Consider the following 17,470-nt stretch of genomic DNA (forward strand, 5'->3'; position numbering starts at 1 on the left):
TTTTTTTATACTAGTCATTTTTCAAAAGAGGCATGTTAATTAGTATGTTATAATAGAAAATACTTGCTTTAGTATACTAGAATTTAAAAGAGCTCCAGGAATTTTAAAAATAAAGTTTGTATTTAATAAAAGGAATTTATTGTACCAATTCAGAAAAACATATGAATCTTTACACCAAAGGTAACTTGTTCCTTGATATTTTCAGTTCAAATTTCATTGTCACCAAAAAGTGGATGTTAAATATTCCCTTTTATGAAAAATGAAACAGTAGCTAAAAGTTAGTTGACATGTAATTAGTAACTTAGAAAAACATGGTAAAAAATATCTCCCCTTTAGAAAGCCAAAGCCAAAGTTATTTCAAGTACACAGACTCATTTGATGTGATAAGGAATAAAATAAGTAAAAGTTATTCAACCAATAAATACATTAGGTACTGGTATCTTTCCACTCTAATTTAAATGTATTTAGATTACTCCTTATGAATACTACTACAACTGTCACAAAGATCTGGAGATCCAAATCTTCAGAGTCCCATCTGACCCTATTTTTAATTTCATATAATAGTTCAGTAGACTATATGCCATATGATGAAGTAATCAGAAAAAGGAGTAATGAACCTGTGTTACATTTGTTTTGGGCAAGAAAAAGGCATATTGAAGAAAACAGTAAAAGATATTTCTTAAAAGCAAAAAATACATATTTATGTGAATTAAGTATACAGAAAACATTGGAGTACTTATTTTGCCTCTAACTATTGGTAAAACTTCCCAAATAAGGATTTTCTTACAAGGATGAATAGTACTTGAGATTTACATTCCAATATATACTTTGGCTTAAAAGGAAAATCCTTTACAAAGCTCAAAATTTTAGGAAGTAATGTCAAATATTCGTAAATGGTGGAAGACTAATTTCTTCCTGTACAAGTAGGTTGTCACAGTTATAAGTTTGTCTGTGTACACCTTTTTTTTAAAAAAATTGGAAAACATTGTAACTAAGATAAGAGTAGGTTTTAGAGGCAAAACCCCGTCTCTACTAAAAATACAAAAATAAGCCGGGAGTGGTGGCAAGTGTCTGTAGTTTCAGCTACTTGGGAAGCTGAGGCAGGAGAATTGCTTGAACCTGTGAGGCGGAGGTTGCAGTGAGCCAAGATTGTGCCACTGCACTCCAGCCAGGGTGAGAGAGTAAGATTCCATCTCAAAAAATAAATAAAGACAGATGTGGTGTACTCGAACCCTAAGTAGATATGTTAATGATGTGCTTTTAATTTAATGGCAGACCAAGCCCAATTAAGTGACATTTTGATGTCTTTGTGGCAATAACATATTCACAAATCCATGTCTTAAAACTGATACTTATATATTGTTCTATTGCTAGTGATTTCATGTTCAGAGGTGATTTTAGCAATTTATTCCAGAACACAAATTTAAATGCAGCTTATTGTCATTAGAAGTGGCTGTATAACTTAAGTATATAGAAAAGGATGTACATGTAAAACAGATTTTGTATTCTTTTTTTTCCCTTAAAGAATAGACCCTTCTATGTTTTCTATGGAAGCATTTTCTACGTTTTGGGATTAATACAAATACAATGAAGCCAAATGTAAAATTAAATTCTTTATTTAATTGATAGTGTTAACAGAGAAAAATTCACTATCATTACTAAAGAGCTGAAAACTCAATACATATTCTTTAGGAGTAGTTGCTAACTCACATTTTAGATTTGGCTTAACAGAAAGAGAAGTCTTATAATGAAACAGATTTATTATTAAAGATGTTATAAGCAAGCTACTAAAGACTTACAATATGCTTCTTAGCTAATATAACTGTATCATATTACTTAGGTTCAAGTTCTTTCTTCAAAGAGTCATCAGAATAACATGGATTGAAGAGACTTCCGAACACATGCTATCTCTTGCTGCTGCTGTTTCATGGAAGGAGATATTAAACATTTGTTTAATTTTTAGTTAACTGTTATACCTATTTCAGCAAATAAAATATTTCATTGCTTATATTAATCCTTATTTTTTCAATTTCAATATGATCACTTACAGTTTCCATCATAATTTTTTTCTGCAACATAGCCATTTCTTTTTTAAATTCATTTTGTGCACCAGTAAGTAGATTATCATGATTCTTCTCCAACTCTTCCATACTCTAAAAACACAAAAGACTAGTTAAGCTACAAAGCGCCACTTTTTATCTCAGGTTCTAAACTTGTCCAATTAATTTTCAAAAGTAGTAATTTAAAAATATTCAAATGCATATTACTTATTTGAAATAAAAAATATTCTAAGTAATACATGAATACCAAACTACCTACTAAAAAGGAAAAAAAAAATCAGATGTGAATAAAATATTATGAGAAGTACAATATATAGTGTATTTTGCCCAAAATGGGCTTCATGAACTGTTAAGGTCAAGATAAAAAAGACTGAAAATCTCATATCAGTAAATACCATTGCTATTAAGATTTCCAAATATCGAGTAATAATGTACTTATGACTAATAGTGTGCCATTAATTCACTAGAGGGAATAAAATAATCCGTAGTACTACCTCTTTCAAGTTGTAAAAAATAAAAATTATGTTTTACATCTTTATTATTTATTCAACAAATAGTTAATCTAGTGCCTACTATATAAAAGGTGCTATATTAAGTGCTGTGGAGAAATTAAAAAATAATACATGATTGCTTCCTGATGACAATAAGAAAAAAACATAGGAACGAAACAAAAATTTTATAATAGGAATAGAAACACAACTTGCTGTGGCTGTATAGTGGAAAATGGAGATTAATTCCAATTTAGTTGGCAAAACACTAAGATTTCAATAAAGAATAAGGAGTTAAAAATATTCCAGGGGAAGGGCAGAAGCATGGAAGTGAGTTGAGAGAAAGTAATTATATGGAGGGGTAGGGTAATGGATAAATGTAGTAAATGAAGCTTAAAAAGAGGGTCATGTCATAGGGGGATCTTGAATTTAGAATGGGAGGCTACTGACAGTTTTCAAGATGGAAGATACAGTTTTAAAAGATAATATAACAGATCTAGGAAGGATAGATTGGAGAACAGAGAAATCAGTTAAGAATTTTAATGGTACGAGCAAATAATAATGAGGTCCTAAACGAGGGTAGTAGCAGTGGGAATTAAAAGAACCACTGCAGAGGTAAAAATTACAGGGCCTAGTAATTGAATGTAACAGAAAGGATATGGAGGAATGAAAGGTTATACTATAGTTTCTATCCTAACTAGTAACATTTAGTGATAACTTTTAGAAGAAATCTTTATCTAGTACTTTATCTTGCACCAATTACCAAATGGTTCAATATACTTTTTTTATACTTGTTGGCATTACAGCAAGCCAACAAGTTTTCCATTTGGAAATACTTTTTAAAGTAACGTGTGTGTGTGTGTGTGTGTGTGTGTGTGTATAATTTCTTCTTTTTTTTTTTTTGAGACCAGGGTCTCACTGTTGCCCAGGCTGGAGTATAGTAGGATTTCAGCTCACTGCAACCTTTGCCTCAAGGGGTCAAGCAATCCTCCCACCTTAGCCTCCCAAGTAGCTGGGACTACAAGTGAGTGCCACCATGACCAGCTATTTTTTTCATTTGTTTGGTTTTTAAATAGAGTGGGGTTTTGTCATGTTGCTCAGGCTGGTCTTGAATTCCTGGGCTCAAGTGATGCTCCCACCTTGGCCTCCCAAAGTGTGAGCCAGTGTGCTTGGCGATATATATTATTTTGAAATATTTATTTTAAAACAATTTGACTAGTTTACTCAGAGTGTCCCAATTCCTTTAATGTCATTTTAACATGTATTTGAACAAGAGTATTAAAGGAACCACCACTGAAAAAAAGTTTATGCAAGATTCCATTGAGCTTCTGTGAATAGTTACTAAAAAGTATATTTCTGCCTGAACAAGAGGGGTACAGACTACAATTTGCTAATATGTATGTGTCAGTAGATAATTATCAATCCAGACTCTTAATCCTCAGATGTTTACTATATCGATTATTTTATGTTGGTATGTAAATTCATTTTTGGTCCCTGTAATAATTCTAAAAGCAAATATGCCATAAAATACTTCTATAATACATTTGAAAACAAGAGACTTCAATAATTTGGGTACTTTCTATTTAACAAATACTAGGGATACAATAACAAGTAAAACGCAACCTAAAAATGATTACTATAGACTCTATTTACAGTTAAACAGAGAACTATGACTAAAGTGTTACTAAAATATGAATTTTATGCATTATAAGTACATTTCTAAGTAAAATTCCCAATTTACCATTTCCTGTCTTGAACAACCCCAACAAAACCATCTGAATCCTAAAGTAAAAATACACGTATCACTTAAATCAGAAACAATGAATTCAAAATGGAAAAGTAGTTAAAAATCTAAAAAAAAGTTCTATAAACTTAGAAATAATTATCTTTTACTTCTGTAAATATATTATGTTTTATAACAATGTATTGTGTTGCCACATACAACAAACCTTTATGAACTGCTCATATAACTGTCTAATTGTTTTCAGCCTCTGGCTCTGAACAATTCTAGATTGTTGAAGAATCTTTTGTTGCTGTCGAAACATATTCTACAAATAGAAAAAACACGTGTAGTAACAATTTGGGTAAAATTTTAAATTTAGAAAAAATAATTCTACATTAAACTTTTAAAAATCAGAGCTTTTAAAATTTTAACAACTATTATGACCATGTTTAGATAATTTGTGTTCACCACTAATATGTAACAATATATTAATCCTACCAGTTGCTGAAAGGGAAATTTTAGCAATAATCAAGACATTCTTGGTGATTTCATGTCCACACAGATGATCCTTCCAATAATAATGGTCTTTCAGTTCTTTGACCTGTTTCCCAGTGATTTTGTCCTCCACCCTACTTTAGCCATTGACTTACATACTCCCACCCTAGATTTTGTCATTACCAATAACTCTAACCACTACACAGTATTAATAATGGTAAACTTTTTGAGAGACAGAGATACTCATCATTCCCCTTTCATAGATAAGTTAACTGAGACATAATCTGTCCATGGCTTCACAGCTACAATTGCTCAAACAAGAATTTGATCCCAAACAGTATTGTTTCTGGCATCCAGGATCTAACCATTATACATACTGTTTCTCTATATATCCTAGTATTTAACCACTAGCTCTTTATCATTCTAACTTACTCTCTTTAGTACTACAGTTCAATAATATATCTGCACCACAAATCCATCCTATCTACTTTCCTATCACCCCTATCCCAGTTTCCTTACTGGCAGGTAACACAAATCTGGCCATTAAAAGTCAACCATGTTCTGACTACAGATGTCTTTTGGTATCCTGGGGGGACCAGTTCCAGGACACTCAACCCCTCAGGAGACCAAAATCTGCAGATGCTTGAGTTCCTAATATAAAATGTATCATATTTGCATATAACCAATACACATCCTTCCACATACTTTAAATCATTTCTAGATCTCTTATAATACCTAACACAATGTAAATGCTATATAGTTGTTACAGTGGATTACTTTTCCAGTTTGTATTTTTTATTGTTTTTTTTAAGAAAGTGTCTGGAGAGCAGTGGCACCATCTCAGCTCACTGCAACCTTCGCCTCCCAGTTCAAGCTATTCTCCCACCTCAGCCTCCTAACTGGGATTACAGGCATGCACCACCACAGCCGGCTAATCTTTGTTTTTAGTAGACAGGATTTCAGCATATTGGTCAGCCTGGTCTCGAACTCCTGACCTCAGGTGATCCACCCACCTCGGCCTCCCAAAGTGCTGGGATTACAGGCATGAGCCACCACACTTGGCCTCTTCCAAATATTTTTCATCCACAATTGGTTGAATACACAGATATGGAACCTACACATACAGAGGGCTAACTATACAATGACTGGTTCAAGAACATGCAAATGATTCAAACTACATCAGTCATATCTTTTCAGGGGAATTTTCTGCCAGAGGTATTGAGAAAGATTTTCTCAGTCCACTGGGGTTATTAAACTTGTAATAAGCCTAGGACTGTAAAAACTATCTTGCTTACTACATCAAGACACCTTACCGAGAACTGATGACAGAACCCAGATGACACTACATGAGCAACTTCTTCCCTGTTCCCATCCACCTATGCCTGAAGCTAAACTGTCCCAACTTCTTTTGTATAAACCAATAATCCTTCTTTTGTACACTGACAAATTTCTGTCACTTGGAAATGCAAGAATCCCAACCAATTTAAGAAGCAAAGACCAGGCCGGGCACGGTGGCTCAAGCCTGTAATCCCAGCACTTTGGGAGGCCGAGGAGGGTAGATCACGAGGTCAACAGATCGAGACCATCCTGGTCAACATGGTGAAACCCCGCCTCTACTAAAAATTACAAAAAATTAGCTGGGCACGGTGGTGCGTGCCTGTAATCCCAGCTACTCAGGAGGCTGAGGCAGGAGAATTGCCTGAACCCAGGGGGTGGAGGTTGCGGTGAGCCGAGATCGTGCCATTGCACTCCAGCCTGGGTAACAAGAGCGAAACTCCGTCTCAAAAAAAAAAAAAAGAAGAAGCAAAGACCAATGACTTTTATGAGTATGGTATGTGCCTCTAATTCCATGGTTTACAGTTCAGCAAGACTAAAACACATGGCGAAAAATGGTTAATGAAACCTGGCTCAGTTCCATTGGTCATAGTAAAAGGCTAGGTTCTCCATTTCTACTTGAGACTTGGTTATAACAGATTAATTATAAATCTAATCATGATACCAACAAGTATTTTTTCTTCTTGTTCTTCAGCTTTCTGCATATCTAAATCCCACTGCTGAAACAAAGTCAGAAACTGCTGAGAATATTCTTGGTTAAGTTTCTGCCTGTAAAACATAACAATGAATTATTATCACATTTCATACCAATATAAAAAGAATTTAAAACAAAACCAAGTTGACACATTTTTATTATATAAAAGAAGGAAATATCTGCAGCTTAAGTCTTCTGATGGGAAACCAAGAAGTGAAGTTATCATTTACGCTGATTCCAGAAATATTTTTTTCTAACAAGCTAATAGAAGAAAAGCCCTGTCACAAGCTTTAGCTCTTGAAAACTAAAAGTTTTATTGTATACATAAATTTTCAAAAATAAATTTATCTTATCTCCAGTTTATTTTTCCTACTGAATATAGATTCTGATAAAACAAACAGATTAAATAAAGTGTTTGTATTTACCGTTTAAGATTTCTAAATAGAAATATTTCACTTAGTTTTTTTCCCTGTTTTGGCTTAACAAAGATTTTGTACAAGAGTTAAGTCAGCTAAAACATACGAATTACACACAATATAAGGCTGGTGTTTTTCTGTTGTTGAACATAATTCACCATCGTAAGACTAATGGTTTTTATGACATTTACCTTTTATTCAACTAGTGTATTCCTAGAATGAATATAAATGACTTTTAGGCTGGGCGTGGTGGCTCATGCCTGTAATCCCAACACTTTAGGGGGCTGAAGTGGGAGGACTGCTTGAGCCTAAGAGTTTAAGACCAGCCTGGAGCAACACAGTGAGACTCTCATCTCAAAAAAAAACAAACAAACAAATTACTTTATAACCTCAATTGTTACCCAAAAGGAAGAAAGTGATCTTTCCTGATTTTTTAGGAAATATACGTCAAATCTATGAAGGAGTGAGGTTATAGGGCTAAAGGACTACCATACTTAGAGAAAAATCAGGCCAAATACATTTTTGCTAGAAAACCCAATTAACTAGAATAGTATTTTTCTTTTCTTTTTTTTTGTAGACAGAGTCTCACTCTGTTGCCCAGGCTGGAGTGCACTGAAATGATCTCAGCTCACTGTAACCTCTGCCTCCTGGGTTCAAGCAAGCACACCTGGTTAATTTTTGCATTTTTAGTAGAGAGGGGGTTTCACTATGTTGGGCAGGCTGGTCTCGAACTCCTGACTTCAAATGATCTGCCTGCCTTGGCCTCCCAAAGTGCTGGGATTACAGGCATGAGCCACCGTGTCTAGCCTAGAATTGTATTTTTCATCAGTAATTTACACCAATAAATACTAAGAAATGTAGCTCTTAAAAAAAAAAAAAAAAGCAACCACCTTACCTTTGATCTTGTTGTGTTTTCCAAACATGTTCGATTTTCTGGTTGCTAGTTTTGAGAGAAGCCTTGGTATACATTTCTAGTCTCTTTCTCTTGGCAAGAAGAGCCTTGTTAATGTCAACTAGATTGAAAATAAAAATTCACTAAAATTTAATGTTGAAAAAAGTATTTTGTTCCCACATATTCAAGTAAATATGGGTAAGGTTGGTTCAGCAATATTGGAAAGACATTTAAACTTAAATTTAGAAATAAGCATAATTTCAAAATACAGAATTATTTGCTTACTTTTTTTTTTTTTTTTCTGAGAAAACTCTCAATTAGTAGTACCCAAATTCTGATTTTCCTAACTGGAGATAATTTAACTTGGGAACAGTAAATATGAGCTAATAAACAAAACAATGTGTCAAGAGCAGACTTTAATTTCCTCATGAGAAAACACTGTTAATAAAGACTGAATTAAGGCCAGGCAGGGTGGCTCACTGCTGTAATCCCAGCACTTTGGGAGGCTGAGGTGGGAAGATCATGAGGTCAAGAGATCAAGACCATCCTGGCCAATATGGGGAAACCCTGTCTCTACTAAAAATACAAAAATTAGCTGGGTGTGGTGCCACACACCTGTAGTCCCAGCTACTAGGGAGGCTGAGGCAGGAGACTTGCTTGAACCTGGGAGGCAGAGGTTACAATGAGCCGATATTGTGTCACTGCATTCACTGCACTCCAGCCTGGCGACAGAGTGAGACTCCGTCTCAAAAAAAAAAGCTAATTTTATCTAAATTTATAAAATATGCCCCAACTGAAAGGACACATTTCAGTGAATTATTGATAGAACTCATTACAGAAAATATGCAAAAGTACTCTATTAAAAAACAGAATCCAAAAAGGACAAAAGTTATATCAAAGAACAAGAAAACTATTTTTAATACAATCAATTATATATATATATTTATATTTAAGACATAGGGGTGTCTCACTATGTTAAGCAAGCTGGTCTTGAACTCCTGGCCTCAACTCCCTGCCTTGGCCTTCCAAAATGCTAGAATTTCAGGTGTGAGCCCCTATGCCTGGCCATCAATGATACTTTTAAATACATTTTTTTACTAAAAGAGACAAAGACCAAGGACAGAAAAATCTTTAAGTAAATTTCTAGATAAATTAACTCAAGATCACTTTATTTTTTCAATGAGAAATAGGTGAATAAGATCACTTTTAAATGCTTTTGTGGAGCTCTTTATTGGGCATTTTTACCCACAAGAACTGCATTCCATAAAATGTTTACTACTTCAAAGAATGCTTTGCTAAACATAAGCTTTTATTGTACGGATCTACCATAAATAGGTATCTTTCAGTAATCATGATAGAGCTGTACTATTATATAAATATTTTGTACTTTCAGTATTATCTATAATAAATGTATAAAAAAGCACTTTTTCACCACCAGATAGAGCAAAGCTTTCAAAAAAATTTGATTGTATGAATAATTCATTTAGAGGAGCTAAATATTAACTTTTTTAAGATAACTAATCCCTACCAAAGCTCATATTACTGATATTTAATGTATTATTTAAAACTTGAGAATTTTTGAAACCAATTATAAAACTCTCACTATCTAGCAAAATTGTCTTTAGTATCAACTATATAGTTTACTATTAATATAAAAAGTTATTTTAGAGGCTTCAATTTTTACTGTTCTCCCTAAAGAACACAGGAAAAGTCAGAAAATAAACTGAAAAAATGAAAAACTGATATATATACACAAATATATATATACGTTTATGTGTATCACTTAGTTTGCGAAATGAAAAACTGATATATATACACAAATATATGTATACGTTTATGTGTATCACTTAGTCCCTGAATACAAAGAAGGGTAAAGACTTTCCTGTCCATTTTTGTCCTAAGATTCCATAACCCATTAAATTCACATATGTATAAAATAAAAGCACTATTTACTCTTAACATCATTGAAAAAATTAAGTATGAAAATCTATGATGCTAAATCACAAATACTTATGCAGAATCTTTTATGTGAGAACAAGGCTTAAATAATAATCTTATAGTACATTATTAACATTTCCTATTAAACAAATTATATGGTTTAAAACAATTTTCTTTAAATACAAGTATCTCCTTAAACATACCTCCAACTCCTTCCAGCATATTCTGTACTTCACACCTGTAAAGAAATTACATTTTAAAAACATTTAGTTGGGCTGGGCGCGGTGGCTCAAGCCTGTAATCCCAGCACTTTGGGAGGCCGAGGCGGGTGGATCACGAGGTCGAGAGATCGAGACCAACCTGGTCAACATGGTGAAACCCCGTCTCTACTAAAATACAAAAAATTAGCTGGGCATGGTGGCGCGTGCCTGTAATCCCGGCTACTCAGGAGGCTGAGGCAGGAGAATTGCCTGAACCCAGGAGGCGGAGGTTGCGGTGAGCCGAGATCGCCCATTGCACTCCAGCCTGGGTAACAAGAGCGAAACTCCGTCTCAAAAAAATAAAATAAAATAAAATAAAAAATAAATAAAAACATTTAGTTAAAGATCCACCAAATGCCATGCTTGTTTTGGAAGAAATATCATATCCCAGGTATTTTACATATACTACTTGTTAGACAGCCAAAGTAAACTTTTATTGAAGTGCTTTATCTAAGAAACAAAAATTATTTTGAACATGTTACCCCATATCTTCAACTACTCCTGCAGAAGATCTTTTCTTCCTAGGTTTCTCAATGACTGTAGTCTTCCCTGTATTGACAATTAAAAAAAAAAACGTTTGAAACTGAATAGGCTATTTTAGTACATTTTAATGAAACATCTTCATTTGGGGATTTTTATGCTTCAAAGCAGACATACAAATGCAACATTCTCGGCAGGTTAGATGAAATTAAATCAGGGCCGGGTGCGGTGGGTATCTCACGCCTGTAATCCTAGCACTTTGGGAGGATGAGGTGGGTGGATCACCTGAGGTCAGGAGTTCAACCAGCCTGGCCATCATGGTGAAACCCCATCTTTAAAAAAACAAACAAACGAAATTAAATCAGGATTTAGGTCCATTTTATAGGAACAATTTTTCAAGTCTGCGTGTGTTAATGTCACAGTAAGCCACATACTATATATCAAATATTTTGAAATAACTGCAAAAGCAAGAGTTGCCGCACAAGCTTCTGTAATTCCAATACTGCAGTATAAGGATCAAATGAGAAAGGCAAAGTACAGTGGCCATCTGTGTCAGCAGGTTCTGAAACCGCAAATACCTAGGGAGGGAAGACTACACCTGAAAATGCTTTACAAACTAAGTTGTATGATAGTCTTTAATTGGTTCAAAACAAATAAACTGGAAGACATCACTGCTCAACATGAGATGTACTGCACCTTCAGTAACATCTTCCTCTGAACCACTCGGATCTTTCTTTTCTTCAGTCTCAAAGTCATAGGCTCTGGTAAACTGATCTTCCATGGATGGCTTCCCAGATTTCCTGGAATACTTTTTTCCGGAGGACACCATATCTAGTTGCTTCCTGACCTTAAAAAACAAATGTCTTGAACTTTCTGAATCCAAAGGCATCATTTTAATACACTGGTAAAATTTTAAATATTAAAGGAGATGAAGAACAAGGATTGCTGAATAAAATTTTAAATTTCCTGATTTATTTGAGGGGCCAAAAATTATGAAAGATAATGACATTTGTTAACAATAAATAAATAGGCCGGGTGCAGTAGCTCACATCTGTAATCCCAGCAGTTTGGTAGGCCGAGCCAAGGAGATCACTTGAGGTCAGGAGTTCAAGACCAGCCTGGCCAACATGATGAAACTCAGCCTCTACTGCAAAAAACAAAACAAAAAAAATTAATCGGGAATGGTGGTGCCTGCGTGTAGTCCCAGCTAGTCGGGAGGCTGAGGCAGGAGAATCGCTTGAACCTGGGAGGTAGAGGTTGCAGTGAGCCATGATGGGGCCAGTGCACTCATGCCTGGGCAACAAGAGTGAAACTTAGTCTCAAAAAAAAAAAAAAAAAGGCCGGCGTAGTGGCTCACGCCTGTAATCTCAGCACTTTGGGAGGCCAAGGCAGGCGGATCACGATGTCAGGAGTGAGACCAGCCTGACCAACAAGGAGAAACCCCATCTCTACTAAAAATACAAAATTAGCCAGGCGTGGCGGCAGTAGCCTGTAATTCCAGCTACTCGGGAGGCTGACGCAGGAGAACTGCTTGAACCCCGGCGGCGGCGGAGGTGGCAGTGAGCTGAGATCGCCCCATTGCACTCCACCCTGGCAAGAGAGCGAAACTCTGTCTCGAAAAACAAAGTAAAATAAAATTAATAAATGCGTGAGAGAGAGAGAGAGTACGACACCCGCCACCCCGACTTCAAGCGCGCTGTGCTGGAGAGGTGGTCCCTGCGGCCTGGGAGGCTGGGCCAGATTCTGGCTGAATCCGGGCAACTCCGGCAGGCCGCTCAGCCACGCGGGGCAACCGTGGCTGCTGGACGGACACGTCGTGAGGATGCCTGAAATACGCTCCTAATATCAAGACAAATACACAAGAAAAACGTCCTGCAATTTAGGTCCTGGAAAATGAACGTATTCAGGAACCAGGAAAGGCGCCCTCGCTGTGGAGCGGGCAGGAGGGAGACTGGCGCCGAGGTAGGGCCCTGCCCGGCCCCGCCGCCGGCCGTCCCAGGGAGTACGGACAGGGCCCAGCCCAGCCCGCCTGCTTTCCCCCCGCCCCTCTCCTCTCAAGGCCCTCAGTGAGGTTCGCGGCCTCCTTTTCCTCGTCACAGTCCCCAGACAACGCCAAGAGGTAAGATTTACCTCACTGGAGAAAGAAAAAAAAAGATACACCTCACTGGTCAAGGACAGCCTCTGTCCTGGACACCTACGATGGACAGACGCCTCCCCTGCTCACACCTGAAACACACCACAATGGCCAGACCAGCTACCGGGCTCTGACAGGCTTCCCCCACAACTCCTCCTCACGCGCACCTCACCTGAAGTACCCCTTAGCCGCGACGCTTCTGAGGCAAGCTGAGATTCGCGCTGAAGAAAAGGCTGGCTCGCGTCAGCTGGACACGTCGCTGATTGGCTGGACGCAGCGCGCAGGCGTAATCTCGGGAGCCGAGGCTCCACCCCCAAGGGGCGATTGCGCGCCAAAATCGCTGGCGGGTGATGCTTTGGCCGCCATAGCCGGCTGGAGTACACTTGAGGCCTGGTGCCTTCCACTTTTAAATTTTTCAATGTTTATAATCTTGAATATTGCGGCTGGGTGCGGTGGCTCACACCTGTAATCCCAGCACTTTGGGAGGCCACCATGGGCAGATCACCTTAAGTCAGCAGTTCGAGACCAGCCTAGCCAACATGGTGAAACCCCCTCTCTACTAAAAATTCAAAAATTAGCCGCGCATGGTGTTGTCCCAGCTACCGGGGAAGCTGAGGCGTGAGAATCACTTGAATCCAGGAGGCAGAGGTTGCAAAGTAAGCAAGATCACGCCATTGCACATCTCTTGTAAAAATTTAAATATAACTGGTAATACACTGGTAACAATTCAGATATCAAAGGAGATACCGAACAAAGATTGTTGAATAAAATTTTAACAGTTTTCTCATTTATTTGGGGCACCAAAAGTTAAGAAAGAACATAATGATATTTATTTTAAAATAATAATAATAATAATAATAGGCCTGGCACAATGGCTCACCCCTGTAATCCCAGCACTTTGGGAGGTCAAGGCAGGGAGATCACTTGAGGTCAGGAGTTCAAGACCAGCCTGACCAACAAGGTGAAACCCTGTCTCTACTGAAAAAAAAAAAAAAAAAAAAAATTAGGTGTGGTGGTGCGTGCCTGTGGTCCCAGCTCGTCGGGAGGCTGAGGCAGGAGAATCGCTTGAACCCGGGAGGCAGAGGTTGCTTGAGCTGAGATGACGCCACTGCACTCCAGTCTAGGCAACAAGAGTGAAACTTTGTCTCAAATTAAAAAAAGAAAAAAAAAAAAAGAAGCAGATCACCTGAGGGGACAGAGTGAGACCCCGTGTCAAAAATAGAGAAAACTGCAGAATAGTATGTAAATTATGAAACATCACGAACATACCACCTAATTTATGAAGTAAAGCTTTACCAATGTTCACTGAATCTCCTCAGGCAGGCCCTTCCATCTGATCCCCACCTGGTCCCTCACCCTTCCCCATTCAGGAATATAAGAAAATTAACCTAAATTTATGTAAATCATTCACCCTCCCTCATTTTCTAAGTTTTATCACCACATGAGAATGTGTCATTGAACATGGCTTAGTTTCATTCACGTTTGTCATTATAAAAAATGGTCCCATAGTCTATGTAGTATTCTGACAGTATTTTTTAACTCAATATTATGTCGCTGAGGGAATCTGTATTATTACATGCAATAATGTTCATTTTCACTACTGTGTTCATACTCCATAGTGACACTGTTCCAGTTTATTCATTGATTTTCTTGTCTTGGATATCTTGGGTATTTCCAGAAAAAGGCTTATATGAACAATGTTACTGTGAATATTCAAATCTCTTGTATATGTGCTGGAGTTTCTACAGAGCACAATATCTAGGAGTGAAATTGCTAGGCGATTTTCAGTTAAACCAAATAATTGTTTTACAATTATACTCCCACCCACTGAATGAGTTCCCTTTGTTACATATATTCTTCTTCGCTCAGTGTAGTCAGATTTTATAGTTTTGCCATTCTAGTGGGTATAAAATGATATTTCTTTTGGGTCTTTTATATTCATTCCTCCCGTCACTCTTAAGACTGATCTCTTTTAATCCTTATTGGCCATGTGCATTTCCTTTTCCTTAAAATATCTATTTGGGTTTCTTCCCTGTTTTTCAGTTGAGTGTTACATGTTTCTTTTTCTTGTTTTCGTTTTTTTTTTTTTTTTTTTTTGAGAAGGAGTCTTGCTCTGTCACCCAAGATGGAATACAGTGGTGTGATCTCAGCTCACTGCAACCTCTGCCTCCCAGGTTCAAGCAATTCTCCTGCCTCAGCCTCCTGAGTAGCTGGGATGACAGACGCCACCCCAACCCCCGCCCACCCACCCCACAATGCCCAGCTAATTTTTTTATGGCTAATTAAATATTTTTATTCTTAGTAGAGACGGGGTTTCACCATGTAGGCTTAGGCTGGTCTTGAACTTCTGACCTCAAGTGATCCTCCCACCTCGGCCTCCCAAAGTGCTGGGATTAAGGCATGAGCCACTGTGCCCAGCACAAGTTTCTTATTCTTTTGCAGGCCTTTATATATGCGGGGTATTAATATTTATGCTTTGTTTTTCTGTGTCTTTTCAAAGAAATGTATCTTTACTCTGAAGTCATAAAAATATTCCCCTATAGTTTCTGTAGACGTTTTAAGGTTTTATTTTTCATTTTTAAGACTTCATTCCTCTAAAATTGATTTTTGTGCATGGTGTCAGATGGGATCCAATTACTTTTTGCCCCATGTGGAAACCAACTGTTGCATGATCATTTATTGAAAAGTGTGTGCTCTCCCTAGATCACCTATGTCATAGGTCAAGTTTTCATATGTTCTTAAGTTGGCTTCCTAGCCTGTTCCACTAGTTAGTTTGCCTACCCCTGTGCAACAACCAGTTTTCATCATTCCAGCTTTATTAAATGTTTGATATCTAATAGGACAAGTATCAGACCTTATTTTTTCTTCATAAGTATCCTGTATATTCTTGAACTTTTGCTTTTTAAGTAATTTTAGAATCACTCTTCCAACATCCATTAAAAGAAACTTGCTACATTTATATTGGAATTTCATAGAATCTATAAATCAATTTAAAGAGAACTAAGTCTTCCTATTCTTGAATATAGTATATTTTTAATTTATTTAATATCATTCAATGAATCTTTATCTATGTAAGTTTTACACATTTTATTAGATATTTATAAATAACATATTTTGTTGCTATTTCTAATTGCCACCGGTATGTAAAAATGTAATTGCTTTCTGATATTCTTGTATTTAGCAGCTTGTTATACTCATTACTCCTAATAATATAGTAGAATATGGGATTCAATAATCATATCATCTGTGAATAATGACATTTTGTTTTTTCCTTTTCACTCCTTAGTTTTTTTTCCTTTTCTGACTGCACTGGCTGGGATCTTAGTACAAAGATGAATAGAGGCACTGATACAGACATTCTTGTCTTCTTCCCTATCTTAAAGGGCATGCTTCTAAAGTTTCTATTAATAACAACGATACTGTATATAGCTTTTTGGTAGCTGCCCTTTTTGAAAATTTATCTTAGATTCTAAACTCTTAGTTTGCCAAGTCTTGTTTATTCCTTTCTGGTTTTTGTCTTGTTTTAAATCATGAACGAGTGTTGCAATGACTAAAGTCTTTTTTTATTGTTGTACTCCAGCGAGTCAAGGAATGCGCCCCGCTCTGAGATTGAATTATGAGTCCTTTATTATGCCGGCGATGGAGAGGTGGCTAATGGCCAAAATTCTCTTGGCCCCTAAGAAAAAGTTAGGTGGCCTTTTATACCCTAGTTTTAAAAGGGAGGAGGAACCTATCTGAAGCAAATTTTTCACAAAAGCAGAGTAAGCAAAAAGTTAAAAGATAAACTAGTACATGAGAAATAAAACAGTGCCAAGTGCAAGGGGTAAAGCTGTCATGAAAGATAGACAACTTATAGATAATGGGGGCTCTGGGCACTCGACAGCACCTGCATTCCCAGGCACTGCTGGGACCACTTAACTCGGCCTCTTATCAACAAATGCATTCCTGGAGGTGCCCAGTGTCAGCCTGCCCCAGCTACATACTATAGTTACATCTTTAATGGTGGGAAAATAACTAAAATCAAGAAGCTAAGATGGAGTCTGTCCTGCTCAAGAAGCTAACGTAAAGCTTGAACAGCTTTTAGTCTGAGAAAGAGAGTGTTTTAGCTGGCAAAAAGCAGGTTATCACACTATAGCTTTTGAAATAATCATATGGATTTTTTCCTTTGTTAAAGTGGTAAATAAGATTTGCATATTTTTTTTTGAGACGCAGTTTCACTCTTGTTACCCAGGCTGGAGTGCAATGGCGCAATCTCGGCTCACCGCAACCTTCGCCTCTGGGTTCAGGCAATTCTCTTGCCTCAGCCTCCTGAGTAGCTGGGATTACAGGCACGTGCCACCATGCCCAGCTAATTTTTTGTATTTTTAATAGAGACGGGGTTTCACCATGTTAACCAGGATGGTCTCGATTTCTTGACCTCGGGATCCACCTGCCTTGGCCTCCTAAAGTGCTGGGATTACAGGCGTGAGCCACCGCGCCCGGCCATGATTTGCATATTTTTTCTAATGCTAAACCGAAATTTTATTCCTATGATTAAACCTGAGTTGATCATGAT

General features: G+C 37.1%; 2 protein-coding genes across 10 annotated transcripts in view; one reads left to right on the forward strand and one right to left on the reverse strand.

Moving 5' to 3' along the window:
- Positions 1–2,011, forward strand: part of CHPT1 (choline phosphotransferase 1) — a 29,504-nt gene extending 27,493 nt beyond the window's left edge. For all 3 annotated transcript variants that reach the window (XR_004729001.3, XM_035257382.3, XM_035257383.3), the window contains one exon: positions 1,841–2,011. Coding sequence is in view for 2 of the 3 variants with exons in the window: in XM_035257382.3 (XP_035113273.1) it covers positions 1,841–1,885 (45 nt within the window). In the remaining variant the exon portion in view is untranslated. The remainder of the gene's footprint in view (positions 1–1,840) is intronic.
- On the reverse strand, positions 1,601–13,116 carry SYCP3 (synaptonemal complex protein 3). Of its 7 annotated transcripts, XM_054238786.2 has the most exons (10): positions 13,088–13,116; positions 11,831–11,928; positions 11,478–11,628; positions 10,784–10,850; positions 10,245–10,279; positions 8,107–8,224; positions 6,770–6,869; positions 4,498–4,596; positions 2,049–2,153; positions 1,601–1,920 (listed from the first exon to the last, which is right to left on the reverse strand). In XM_054238786.2, exons 3-10 carry the CDS (start codon positions 11,608–11,610, stop codon positions 1,867–1,869), a joined length of 711 nt encoding a protein of 236 aa, XP_054094761.2. In that variant the 5' UTR covers positions 11,611–11,628; positions 11,831–11,928; positions 13,088–13,116; the 3' UTR covers positions 1,601–1,866. The 7 variants fall into 7 exon arrangements, with proteins under 7 accessions (XP_054094761.2, XP_078193257.1, XP_078193255.1 ...); XM_078337131.1 differs by lacking the exon at positions 11,831–11,928 and having other exon boundaries at positions 11,478–11,623; XM_078337129.1 differs by lacking the exon at positions 11,831–11,928.
- Between the last annotated feature and the right edge of the window lie 4,354 nt (positions 13,117–17,470).

This window comes from Callithrix jacchus, chromosome 9 (genome assembly GCF_049354715.1).
Source record: "Callithrix jacchus isolate 240 chromosome 9, calJac240_pri, whole genome shotgun sequence".
NCBI lineage: Eukaryota > Metazoa > Chordata > Mammalia > Primates > Cebidae > Callithrix > Callithrix jacchus.